The sequence below is a fragment of the Equus caballus genome, chromosome 14 (assembly GCF_041296265.1).
Source record: "Equus caballus isolate H_3958 breed thoroughbred chromosome 14, TB-T2T, whole genome shotgun sequence".
Taxonomy (NCBI): Eukaryota; Metazoa; Chordata; class Mammalia; order Perissodactyla; family Equidae; genus Equus; species Equus caballus.
This window is the reverse complement of record NC_091697.1, coordinates 89354715-89368693: the sequence shown is the minus strand read 5'-3', so window position 1 is coordinate 89368693 and position 13979 is coordinate 89354715. Positions and strand designations below refer to the sequence as shown.

Genomic DNA, 13979 nt, shown 5'->3' with positions numbered 1-13979 from the left:
CAGATCAGTGATGAGAGCTATGGAGACAAAAGTCTAAGAGGGTGTGTGGAGAGCTGCTGTTTTAGATAGGGAGTCCAGGAAGGCTTCTCGGAGGAAGTGTGTTTGTGTAGAGACCTCAATGATGAGTAAAATTAAACCACACTAGAATGAGAACAGTGCTCCAGGAGGCGGAAACAACAAGCGATTAGCATGCTCAAGGATCATCAAGAAGCCAGTGAGGTTGAAGCAGACTGAGAAAGATGGAACACGGAAGGAGGCTGGAGAGATAGCTCAGAGCTAGACCAGTTAGGGCCATTTCCAAAACACTCTCAGTAAATGGAGGTTGACTAACTTCCATTCATTTGTTAATTTTCTTACTCATTCATCCCCTAAGCTAATATTGATTAAGTATTTATTATGTGACAGACAATGTGCTAGGCATTGAGAAAACAGTGGTGAGTAAACTGACATTGTCAACGCTTACAGTTTAGTGAGGGAGACAGATGTTAAACAAGCAAATGCCCAGGTGATATGTAAGTACAAAATTGATATGTGTTTAAAGAAAAGAACAGGGTATGAAAAGAAAAAATTACAGTGCAGATTAAGGGAAAACTTTTAAGATTGAAAAAAAATGCTACCAGATGCAGTTTAGAGTGGTGCTCCCTGAGCTTTTCAAATAGAAAATCTCTGTATTGTGCAGTGGAATAAATGAGCATAAACAGGGAAGTCTGCTCTTGAATGGACGACCCAGGCCATTGGACTCTCCAGGATGTGAGATTCTGTCAGGCTGACAGAATCCATAGTCCAGCACTCCTGTGTCCAATTCTTGGTACAACAGTCAGAAAACTTGAAGCAGACAGATCAGTGTGTACAGCAGCCCTGAATCAGTTCCTGTTTTTCCTCTCGTACAGGTGTACTTCAATTGAAACAAACGTAAAAAAAAAATTGATATTTAAACAGAAAGAGAAATACTTTGCATTACAAAAGGATTGTTAAATTGGAAGAGTCACAGGGCATTTATTTAAGTAGTAAGCTCCCCTTAATGCCTTTTAAATTATTCAATTTACAGTCATTTGATTTACATACAACCTTTCAGGGGTACATTTGTTGTAGAAAGCGCAGCACTCCTGCAATAAATATTCTCCTTGATCAATTACACTTCTGAGCTTTAGACATCAGCTCAGCGGCATATCACAGGAATATATTGCACATCTTATGCAACTGACACCTCGGCATTTGCAAGAGGCTGCAGTAGTGTATTTTGCAATACAAAATTACACTAAAAACTAGAGGAATTTCTCTTGAGCAATCTTTTCTTATTGCATTGCCCTAAGGCTTAAAATCTTAGGGAGACTATAGTGACATATAACCAATAAGAATACCTGGGGTGCATCCACACATGTGAAGTGGAGAGCTGTGAATCCAGAGAACTGACTAGTGTAGACAGCCCGAGTGGGCTATTCAACATTTGAACTCCCTTTACTATCATGATGAGAGTCTTTCCTACTGCCCCGATGCTAGACATTTGCTTTAGTTCTCAATTCCTATTAATCAGCAAAGGCATAAACATGGGAAAGAATGCAAACACCAGAATCATTCACTAATGAAGTTATTAGCTATGCTACTTTGTTCCAAACTCTATAAACTATTGTCAGAGGGAGCATTGCTCTAGATGGAGCTTCAGAAATATGGAGCATAGAAAAGAGATAAAATAAGAAAAGGTACTCCCACCACAGTAACAAGTGCAGTTAACAATGATTAATGTTTAGTCAATGTTTGCTATACATTAGGCACTATGTTAAACACATTATATAGATTTTTAAATTTCATTCTTACACAACTAAGTGAACAAGGTGGTGGTGTTTCATTTTTCAGATAAGGAATCCAAAGCTTGAAAAGTTTATGTTACTTTCCCCCAAATCCCAGAGCTAGGAAGAGTTAAATTCAAATCTTGTTGTATTGCATTTCAGATGCAAAGCACATTTAAATTTAACAAATATAACTTGGGCACTCACTCTGGGTGAATCACTGGGAATTCAAATGTGAACAATTTAAATGGGATCCTTGCTTTCATGGATCCTCCACTCCATGAGTTGGAAACATTAGGCAACATTAGGTAGAAGTTTCTTGGGGCTCCATAACACGTCTCTTCATCCTCAAGTGGGTTTAGAATATCAAGTGTTTTATTCTAATCAACGAATTTACTTAGCATCTTGATTCAATTGTCTACCGAGAAAAATTGCCTTAGGGAGTGCATCAGTTAAAGTGCTTTTGGATACAAGTAACAGAAAACCTAACTCACACTGGCTTTCACAAGAATGAGAATTTGTTAGTTCAAATGACTGAAATGTCCATAGGTAATTATGACTTCAGGGGAGTTTTGATTTGGCAGTTCATATGAGTCATATATTTATTCATTCATTTATTTGAAAAATATGTGGTAAGAACCTACAATGTGCCAAGTACTCACTGGAAATATAGCAGTGAACAAATCAAAGTCTGATTTCTTGGGGCTTACATCTTGGGGAGATGCAGACAATAAATAAACATGCGCCAGGTAGTGATAAGTGTCACTAAGAAAAATATCTCAGGGTACAGGAGGAACAGGAACTGCTATTTATATAAGATGTTCAGACGGACAGTGAGAAAGGCATCTGAGTGAAGCAAGCAGGCATAATGAGAATAGGAAGGGAAAAGCTACCCAGGAAACTGGCCAGAGGCTGGTGTGACTGGAAAGAAGTGAGCAAGAGAAGAGAGCTGGGATATTAGTTCAGGCCTAGATCATGGAGCCCCCCCATCCTATGACTTTGGGTTTCATACCAAGTATGGTGGGAAGTCACTGGAAGATTTTATGCATGTGAGTGGCATAATCTAATTTATGTCTTAAATTGTTCACACTAAAACTACTTGGTTAATTACATTTTATATTGAGAAAAATAATGTAGGAAAGTAGACCAGTGGTCCTGGAAAGAGTTGATGGAGACTTTGGATTAGATGTTGAGGTGGTGAGATGTGGTCAAAATTCGGATATACTCTGATGGTAGAGCTGACAGAAATTACTAAAAGCTCAGACATTAAGTATGAGAAAAGATAGGAACGAAGGATGTGCAGGAAAGAGTGAACACAGCAGACTGGATCTTGCCATCTTTAGATAGGTCTGCTTACAGGACTGGCTCTTGGTTGGCATCCAGGAACTTAACTTTTGAAACATTCCCATTGTTAAGGCTATTGTGCTCATCTGGTGCATTCAACACCTGCTTTCCTTCTGGGAGTCTAGCATTATTATAGTTGTAGCTGGTCATTTTGCCTAAGTGACCAGCTCCCACTAAAAACCTTGGACTCTGAGTTTCACGTGGGCTTTGTTGGGCAGAAACACTGCACACATGTTGCTTTATTTCACTGCCAGAGAATGAAAAGTGGGCCGTGTGACCTCTCCCAGCGGGAGGGATAGGACATAGGAAGCCTGTGCATGGATTTCTCTGAACTCTGCCTGAAGTGTCTTTTCCCTTGCTGTAATAAACTATAACCATGGGTCCAAATGCAGTCTTTCTAGTCAATCACCAAATGTGTCAGTGGTTTTGGGATTCCAACTCAAATGATGACTCCTAGGTTTTTCTCCTGAACAATTGGTGACTGGAGGTACCATTTTCTGAGTTGGGGAATGTGGGAAGAAGCAGGTTCGAATGAAGGAGAGGTGGTGAATTAAGAGTTACTATAAATCTGACCTTAACATGTTGAGTTTGTGATACCATTAGACATCTAAACGGAGAAGCTGAACTAGTGGTTGAGTATAGGTTGTTTGGGGAAACAGTCTGGGCTGAAGATATACACTCAAGAATTATCTGGAAATAGATTGTATTCAAAGCCACAAACATGAATGAGATCATCTGGAGATGAAGCAAATATAGAGACGAAATCTAAGAACTAAGAGCACTGAGGTACTCCAACATTTAGAAGTCTAGGAGAAGGATCCAGAGAAAAGAGGAAACAGCTAGTGAGGGAGTAGAAAAACCAGGAGAGTGGTATCTTGGAAATCAACTAAAGAAAGTGTTTGAAGATGGAGGGAGAAATCAACTGTATCAAAAATAAGTGATACAGCCTGAATTCCATTTCTATCTCTCCAGTTCTCATCAGAGCTTCCTAAGTGGTAATACCTCAACAGGCTAACTCTCCATATGATCCTAACTGCCTGCCAGGAGCCCCAGGGTGGCATGTTCCCTCATTCACATCCAGTGGGGGAGAGTGAGCTTCATTCTCAGTACAAGTCCTGAATTTACTCTGGATGGGCCAGCTCATGTCACATGCCTATTCTTGACAAGGATATGGAATTGGCTGAATGGTTAGTCTAGATTGTGTGCTTATTTTTAAAGACAGTGATAATGTCAGCTTTCATGGAACCATATGGATCTCCAAAGAGAAAATTGGAGCCCATCAAAAAGGTAAAATAAGGGATTTATTCTGGGAAAACCCCAACGAAGATCCCCAACAGAGAACTGAATCTAAGGTTCCTTATGATGGCTCCAAGTGCCACCATCACTTGCCTCACTAGAGTTGGGGCTACTTGACACCCACCTATAGTTCAGTCCTGGTCTTAGCTTTAGGACAACTTCTGATATGAGTTAGGAAAGATTTTCAGAATTTCTAATTCAATGCTCTGGGTCTCAGCATCAAGTCGTCCTCACCAAATATCTTGCAACTTATGGAAAGACATCCTTGAAGCTGGTCTATGTGTTAGTTCTAGAATCTCACTAAGGCCCTGCTTTGACCACCCATTTGGACATACCCATAAATCTGTGTTAGGCACCCCTTCCCCTGATGCTGACTGATTTCATAGAGAACCATCTCTTATCTGATGTTATTCACACTTAACACTTCTCTTATTGCCTCCATTAGGTAGCTGAGCAATATGCCTGTAACCCAGGAAACGTGTACCTGTGCTAAGTGGAAAGGCCCCCTTTATTTATTCAACCTCTACCTTAACTTTGTTCTAAACTTTATCTTTTTATCTATTTCCATATTTCCTGCATCTCTGGAACTTGCTTTGATGCCTTGTCATTTACCTTTCCTGATCTGCACCGTCTGCAAACTGCAAATAGCCCCATCTCCTCCATGGGGTACCCTACTCTGATCTTGCCAAGCCCTTGGGATCGGGATAAGTTGGCCCTTCCATGTCTGCCCTTTACTATTACAGTTCACTGTCTGTGTTGAACTGTGTTCTGAGTTATGACAGCAAGTATCTAATTGGCACTTATTCAATAACAGTAAAATCTCCTTGGGATTTTCTATTATGTTCACTGCATGGCAATGATTGAGTTAGTGACAATATATTTACAAGGTTTCATTTTTCCACTTCCCGCAGAATATATAGCAGTGTATCCAATTTCAAAATGACTTGAAGACATTTTAAGATTGGTTTACTAATAATATTTTTAACCAAATTAAAGCCTCTTTAAAGGTCTTACTCATCCCATGAGATCATATAATATGACCCAAAATATAAGATCCTTCTCAGCGAATGTGTCCATGACTCATTTTCATACTAAGGCAGCTTCAAAATAACCATTTCATTGTAAACGACTAATTAAACTCTAAGTCACAGAAGTGGCACTGTAAAACAAACAAGACCTAAGCGCTGCCATTGCAATTAGTCATCTTTAGTGGAAAACAGAAGCTATGTTGCTTAATTACTGGGTGGACTTAAGCAAACCCTTAATCTCTCTGAGTCCCATTCACCTGCAAAATGGGGAGGAGAACAGTTACTTGCAGGGCTATTGTGAGGATGAGATGAGATAACTAGGCCTGGCACCTAGCACAGTGCTCCAGAAATGGTAGCTGTTATGATGCTGAAGATGTGACTGCACATTTCTTCTTCCCAAGACTCAATAACCTCACACGTTCTTTGCCCATAAACCAAAAGCAAGTCCAATGACCCTTTTTCGTTTTGCTACTGATTTTTTTTTCCATCTAAAATAGTTGAGATTCTTGATTCATGCATTTAGGAAGTGTTTTTGAACCATGCAAGAAAAAACATCTGAGATAATACAAACATCTTCTAACTTTAGAATAATTTCGTTTGGGTTCTCTGTGATTTATGGCTGCAAACATATTTTCATTCCATTTATTCAGTTGTTTGCATTTAAATGTCTAGAAAAGTCGCCCCCTACCCACTCAGTGAATCAGAATAAACTACTGTGTATAAAAATATATCTCAGAGGTCCTGAATCAGAATCTTTCTGGGGGAGACTTGGACATCTAGATTCTTTAAAGCTTTACGGATAATCCTGATGTACAGCCTGGGTTGAGGATCATTGGTGTATGACATTCATTGAGGGCCCTAAGAACCTACTGAGAAATAATTTTGGATAAGACAGTAACACGGTCTTTAACTTGAACAGAGCTTCAAGTACCTTTTCAATTTTAAATCTTAAGCTAGCATAGATATAAGTTATTTAAGTAACTGTCAATTTTGTTAAAATGATCATCTTAGAAACAGGAACATGGCCCTGAACTGCAATGTTTTCCCTGTTATCAAAATCTTTCTATTATTCAGAAGAGCATTCCAATTTAATATCCAGATTTTCTGATCATGACTGGGCCAAACAAGCCCTTTATACGAGTTCTGTCTCTTTCACTGTCACTCTGGGTGTTCACTGTGTACCTCGGATAAGAGTGGCAGCGAAATGATGATGGAGAATTTTAATTCAATCCAACAGAAATGGATGTTGAACTTATCCTATTATTTAGGACGTGTGCCAGAGCACCCCTGTGGATACAGGTTCCTGTGGCTCTTGTCTCAGTTAAAAGTACTGCATTTTAACTCCCAGCTTCTACTGCAACCTTATTCTAAATATTTTTCCAGTCCATTCCTCCAGCCTTGTTTTCACCTGCCCTTACTGCAAAGTCATTCGGAGCTGAAGGAATATTCTGTTTTCATTAGAGAAAGTGTATTCTTACGTATTTTATGTATAGCATTTAAAAATGATAGTTCCAAGGCTTTTTGAAAAATTTTTTTTTTCCTAGAAATGGTACAGGCACTGCAACTTTAATCTGATTTTCTAACCTTGCCTCAGAACTGAATTTGCTTCCCTGGGTAATCTTTACCTTGATACCAATCAGATAACAGGGTACAAAGTGACTTCTTTTTCCTTTCACTAGACATGAGAGCGTTATACACAACATTTTCTAACCATCTAGTTCATGGATACATTTCCATTTTACCCATCACTACAGAATTGGTTAGTCCCCAAGAAATCTTTCAGGCAAAACTTTGGGAAACTTATCAACTACATACTTAGGAGATTCTCTTTTCATTGATCTCATAAATTATCCTGCTATGATTTTGTTTTCTTTCTGCTTTTTCTCCCCAAATGCCCCCAGTACATAGTTGTATATTTTGGTTGTGGGTCCTTCTAGTTGTGGCATGTGGGATGCTGCCTCACCATGGCCTGACAAGTCATGCCATGTCTGTGCCCAGGATCTGAACCAGCGAAACCCTGGGCCACCATGGTGGGGTGCGCGAAATTGAGCTCTTGGCCACAGGGCTGGCCCCCCTGCTATGATTTTAATAACACCTTGGTTATTTTTTTCCTTTCTGTGGAGAAGATAAACAACTGGAAGCAATACAAATGAAGAGTTGAGGAGAAGGAGGTTGCCCAGAGATAGATGAAAGAGGGATTATACGAGATTTTTGACTCATGTGCCAGTTGTGACAATTTAGAGAAAAGGATGGGGCATGTGATGTTGTGGTGATGATATCAACCCTGATATCAGTTTCCCCACATTAAACCCAGCATATAAGGGGTTAAAACCAAAACACTCATTCCCTACTTACTCTCTGGCTTCCTGGCTCCAGAATCCACTATCCTCCATGGAGACAGACACCGTCAAGGACAAGTACCTGGATCATCTCCTCCCCGCAAAGAGATAAAGGCCAGTGGGAAAGCTGCTGACCAGCAAGGTCACGGGCTCCCTCCTCTCTGCAAGTGTCTCAAGGCCAAAGACAGGCTGGTGGGAAAGCTCCAACCAGCAAGGCCATATGCTCCCCCTACCCTACCTAAAACCCCAAATAAAAACCCTTCTTTTTAGCTTTTCGGGGAGTTTGGGATTTCAGCGTTAGCTGCCCTCTCTCCTTGCTCAGCGCTGTGCAAAAATAAAATTCCTACTTTCTTCTACCACACCCGGTGTCAGAGATTGGCTTGCTGCGCAACGGGTGAGCGAACTCACTTCAGGTTCGGTAACAGTGAAACTAGAAAAAGATTTGGTCACTGAATGGAGAGTCAGACATAGGAGCCAAAAAAGAATACAAGTATCTAGAGATGTGAATTAAAGGGAAGTCAGGCATGAAAATAAAACAAGAAATTAGGATTGTAACCCTCTCCTTAAATTCTTCTTCTTCTCTTAACACTACATCAAATGAGAGAAAAGACTCCTTTTTTTCATGTTATGTTATATTATATTATATTATATTATATTATACTATATTATATTATAGAGACAGGAATTTTTCTCCCCCTATTACCTTTACCCTCCTCATCTTCCAAGTAAAGCATTTTGTTTACAACCAGGAAGGGTAGATCCCGATAGAATTCTTAAACAGAAAAACTTGGTTCTCTGTAAACTTTTCTTCTTGCTAGATTATATGGAGACTTGTTTTTACATGTTCCCAAACTGCACTAAATCAGTTAACGGCAGCAGGCGGGAGGAGATGGGCTTCGTAATCCTAAACAATGAGCAAAAGTACTGTCCTGAAGAAAAACGCTCCTCCCAGCTCTCCCTCCCCTCCAGCTCATATCTGTGACATCATCAACAGATCAGAGTTGTGCATAGCAGAATATAGCTCTGGTGAAAAATCTCGCCAGAGAATCACAATAAAAAAACATTGAACAGGGATTTTTACCTCAGATTGCATTAGGAAAAAACAAATAAATGGCTCACCTTTATATACAATGGCTCCCTAAGATGCTCAACAAGAATGCAAGCTTTCTCTTCCCACACAGGATTGAGGTTCTTGTGTATTATTTTACTTCTAAAAACTTCTTTTCTTCCAATTTTAAACTTCACGTATGGATCACTTGTCCCTGTTAAAGAGATACAGATGGATCCATGTTAATCACATCTTTCTAGGAAGCAAGAGAATAGCTCATCTAAATATCAGAAAATATTTAAAGGAATAAAAGTTAAATGAAGCTTATCACATGGGAAAATAAGGGTGGAGTGTTTTTTCCGAAAATATTTCTTAAATACTGAAGTGACAATAAATTATTATCTTCCGATCTCAATACTTTTACCTTGTTCTAGTATTTTAAAAACTCTATTGCATGCTGCATATGTAAATTTAATTCATGTTTTAAATCCTAGAGATTAATCTGACATTTCTCTTGGTATCATTTGGTCAACTATACAAAGAGCGATCAATGATCTTGGCTGATTTAACTAATTTTAGACATACATGCTGCTAAAACTTTATACTAGTCTAATGAGCTTAGGGAAAGGTGAGTCTCAATTTGAGTTTTAGTTTCATCCTTGGTCCCATATTCTCTCTCGCTCAGAAGTTTCCATTTTAGAATGTTAGGAAGGGATGGAGGTCTCAAAGGAAGGCATCAGGGGGAAGCAGAACAACATTTATGAAATAACCTGGACACTTCATATTATCCCTTAACATATTATCCCAAGCTCCCTGTGATGATAAAGAAAATCAGAGCTGTCAAGTAGGTTGCTCATGGATGCATAGCTAGCAGGAGGTGGAGTCAGCATTCCAACCAAGGCTGTTTGACTTTAGTGCCTGTGTTTTTTCTCTATACCTGCAAGATGGAAGAGCCTTTGCATACTCACATATATATGTGACACCATTTCTCATGAATGAGACCAACCTTCATCTAAGGAGTCAATGCTGTTATCAAGGATTCCTAGAAAAGGTGAATCAGGGATGTCCTCAAGTAAATCATTCCAGTGTTTGACAATCTTCATCCTCAGGAAATAATTCTTTATACAAGGCCTGACTCCCTTGTAATAAAATTTTGTTTAATTCTTTCTGTTTTGTCCAAACGGAAGCTATAGTTGATAACTATGGTCCACATGATTTAAAGAAAAGTATGAGAAGGTCTTTGAACACTGTCAAGCACCATATAAATGTTAGGCATTACAAGGAGGCTGATATCCTTAAACTCCCTGTCTATATCCTCAGCGCTCCACTCACCACAGTGACACACAAACATCTACGCTAAACATAAGAATTGCCTTGTAGGGTTTGGCCTTTCTTCTTCAATCATTCGAGCTCTCTCAAAATTTTCCACATTCCCCAAATACATATACCTTGGGTTTTTTTTGTTTTTTGTTTGTTTGTTTGTTTTTGCTGAGGAAGATTGGTCCTGAGCTAACATTTGTGCCAATCTTCCTCTATTTTGTATGTGGGTCACCAACAGAGCGTGGCTTGATGAGCAGTGTTTAGGTCTGCACCTGGGATCCAAACCCACGAACCCCAGGCCACCAAAGCAGAGCATGCAAATTTAACCAGTAGGCCATGGGGCCAGCCCCAAATATACCTTGTTTTTTCTATGTCTAGACCTAGGTATAACAAAATAATGATCCTAATTTCCCATTGAAAAACTCCCATTTAGACAGTTTATCATAATGGTACAAACTTTAAAAAATATTTATAAATGTAAAAGCAGGCTATTATATGGTAACCTGTTACAATGCATTCTTTAGGGGAGTCAATGCAACCAAAGTGTTTAATGGCTGAAACAGCTATTTTTAACAGAACGGCTCCCAACTCTGGGCTGAGGACCCTGAGGATTGGGAGTATTGCAGCACATATTTTAGGGATATTAAAATGCATGTACTCATTTGAATTTTCTCAGTCATGCCCTAGATCCAGTTACTGTCTTTGATTTTGAAAATCATCTATGCAACTATCACCACCTAATAAAATATAATAAGTTGCATAATATCAGAGCCATCTGGGTCTCTGATTTTTCAAATCTCCAACACTTAGTACAACATCACACCTACTGTTGGTCTTGAATAAGCATTTGGTGAATACCTTAATGCCTTAATGACTTGATGTGGGTGGTAGACCTCTCTTTCTGCTGATTTTTGTCACCTCTACTTGGATATCTAATTGACATCCTAATGTTAACAATGTCCAAAACATAAGTCTTGATCCTCTCTCCTGCTAAGCATACTCCTTCCTCAGGAGGCTCCATTATTTGATGGTTGCTCAAGCAAGACACTTGGAAATTCTTCTCGATACCTCCTTCTCCATGCTTCGCACCCAGGACACCACCAACCCAATTAATTCTCATCCAGAATGCACCTTGGATCTATCGTTTCTGTCTCCACTCTAGTTAAGCTACCATGAATTCTGTGCTATATTATAATAACCGCCTCCGGACTGGGCTCTCCACATCATCCGTGTCCACTCCATCAATTCTCTATATGGCAGCCAGACTGATCTTTTCCAAACTCAGATTTAATCTTCCCTCTTCTTTGCTTAACACATTTTAACAGCTTTTAACTACATCTACAATAAAATCTAAAACACGGTATACAGGATTTGCCATTTCTCCAGCTTCATTTTTGGCCCCTTACAATGTTCCAGCTATCCTGTTACTGGAAGTTATTTTCTGCTTTCAGTTTTTGCATATTCTAGCTAGGGTCTCTGCGTGAAAAGCCCCTCCCTCCCACTCTCTTCCCCGCTTTGCCTGGCTGACATCTCATTACCCTCCAAGTCTTAGTTTAAATATGATTTGTTCAGGGATGTCTTTCTCAACCTCCCAGTCTGAAGTAGGTCTCCTTGTCATTTTCTCTTGGCATCTGCTCTTTTGCTTAGCAGTACTAATCATTATGTTACTTATAAGTTATTTGCATGTCTACTTGTTTATTGTGTGAATTTTCCCACTGGCTATGACCCCCATTAGGGCCAAGACTCTGCCCCAACACACGGCACAGTGTCTGGGGCAGAGTAGGGACTCAAGACGTATTTGCTAAATGGTTAAGTCAATGAATGACTATAGAGTTTACTGTGTACAGAGTACTATTAAAGGCATCCTCTGAGAAGTTAGTAAAACCATATATTAGCAACCTATACTGCAAGTAAGAAACAATCTGAGATTCAGTGTGACTTGCCCCAAATCACACAACGGATAAGCCAGTAACAGGATGGCAGGCAAACTTAGACTTTTAGACTCCAGGTGCAACGTTTCCTCTATTCACCTTTTCGGGAAATCTGAACACCTGTATTTTCCTTCTTTTCCTCTAAAATGCCATCATAGAATTATGATGTTAAGACGTTGAATCATAATTTAGATACTATAAATAACACTAAAATTGACAAATAACTTATTCTAGTCTATAAAACTCTCACACTTATTTCTTGTCTAATCACCCTGTGTCTCTGTGTGTCTACTATTGTCTCCATTTTACAGACGAGGAAACTAGGAAAAGTTAATTGGCTTGTTCCAGGTCAAACTAGAACTCAAATCTGGAGACCAGTCTGGTTAGTGTTTTTTCTGTCACATTCATCACAAAACATTCCCTCATTTCACGGTGTAACAATTCTCTATTTCCTCAGTGCAAAAAAGTTATGAATAACTCTTTTTTTTTTTTTTTTTTTGAGGAAGATTAGCCCTGAGCTAACTGCTGCCAATCCTCCTCTTTTTGCTGAGGAAGCCTGGCCCTGAGCTAACATCCGTGCCCATCTTCCTCTACTTTATATGTGGGATGCCCACCAAAGGTTAGCTTGCCAAATGGTGCCATGTCTGCACCTGGGATCCGAACCGAGGAACCCGGGGCCACCGAAGTGGAATGTGCACGTTTAGCTGCTGCGCCACCAGGTGGGCCCCTAAATAACTCTTTAACAGGAAAAGTGATTTCAAGAAACTTGGCCTAGCATTTCTAAATAGTTATTGATATTGGTATCTCACTTCATTTAGTTTAGCTGCTATGTGAAAAGACTGACAACTTCTGGTAACTTAGCACAGAAGCCTGTACACTCAAAAGCAAATCTTTTTGAGAAGCAATCTTTCTTGCTTCTTCCCAGAAACATTCTCTTCAATCACTGTGTAGGTTCTGTCAAAATCTCCTTAGAGTTTAGAACAACGGTTCCTAGAATCCTGGTGGGTGGTCCGCAGTCTTGACAGTAGAACTTAAATTACAAAAAGGAATCCAGATTGCTCTAGAGAACATTTACTGAACACTCACTACATCAGATACAACATACCACCTAGCCAGCCGATGAGAGGATGAGTTCCAGTGTTATCTTGAGTTTAGAGTTGAAGAAATTGCAGCATGGAACAGGTAAGCAATTTCCCCAGAGTCACACAGTAAGGATGCTGGGACTTGAACTTAATTGCCACACCAGGCCACCTCCAAACACAACATTTTTCATGCTTGGTGTCCTATCCATGATGCAACTTGAGGCAATAAATATCCAATGGCCTGAGGAAATAACAATCCAGCTAATGAGGGTAGGTCTAAGGGTTAAGTCAGGGATGAGGGACAGATTTCTGACTCTGTGAAGACGCAAAATTCTCAGGGACTGGCGTAAGAGAGATAACTGATTTTAGGGACTCTGAAACATGTTATGATGGTGAAATATTTTATAAATGTGTGGCTTTGGCCATAAGGTGACCTGGATTGGAGATGGTAAATATGTTAGCAAATTTCACCGTCGCACGTACAGGAAAGACAGATCCAGATGCTCACTCGCGATGAGTCAATCTGACTTTCCCCACTTTGTTTTGACTCCATAGGATAAAATTTGCTACATTTTTCTCTTTCCAACCATCATTTAGAGACTTGTGGTTGCTACTATTAAAATTTAATAATTTTTAATAGTCAAGTTTCTTTAAGGAATTTCTAATTGTTTTCAGGTTCTTAACTTAGGGACCTTTAGTGACTCAGAGTCCTTAATGGTTCAAGACCTTCAGCTTGTGATTCCAACACAAGGAACTGGAGACATTGTTCTTTTAATTTGGGTTAAGTAAAAGATTTGTATCTAA

The 13979-nt window shown here is 39.5% G+C and overlaps 1 protein-coding gene across 29 annotated transcripts in view; it reads right to left on the bottom strand.

The window, feature by feature from the left end:
* Positions 1-13979, bottom strand: part of MCTP1 (multiple C2 and transmembrane domain containing 1) — a 499995-nt gene that overhangs the window by 225294 nt on the left and 260722 nt on the right. For all 29 annotated transcript variants that reach the window (XM_023617967.2, XM_023617972.2, XM_023617969.2 and 26 more), the window contains exon 3: positions 8914-9056. In XM_023617967.2, the coding sequence (XP_023473735.1) occupies positions 8914-9056 (143 nt within the window). The remainder of the gene's footprint in view (positions 1-8913; positions 9057-13979) is intronic.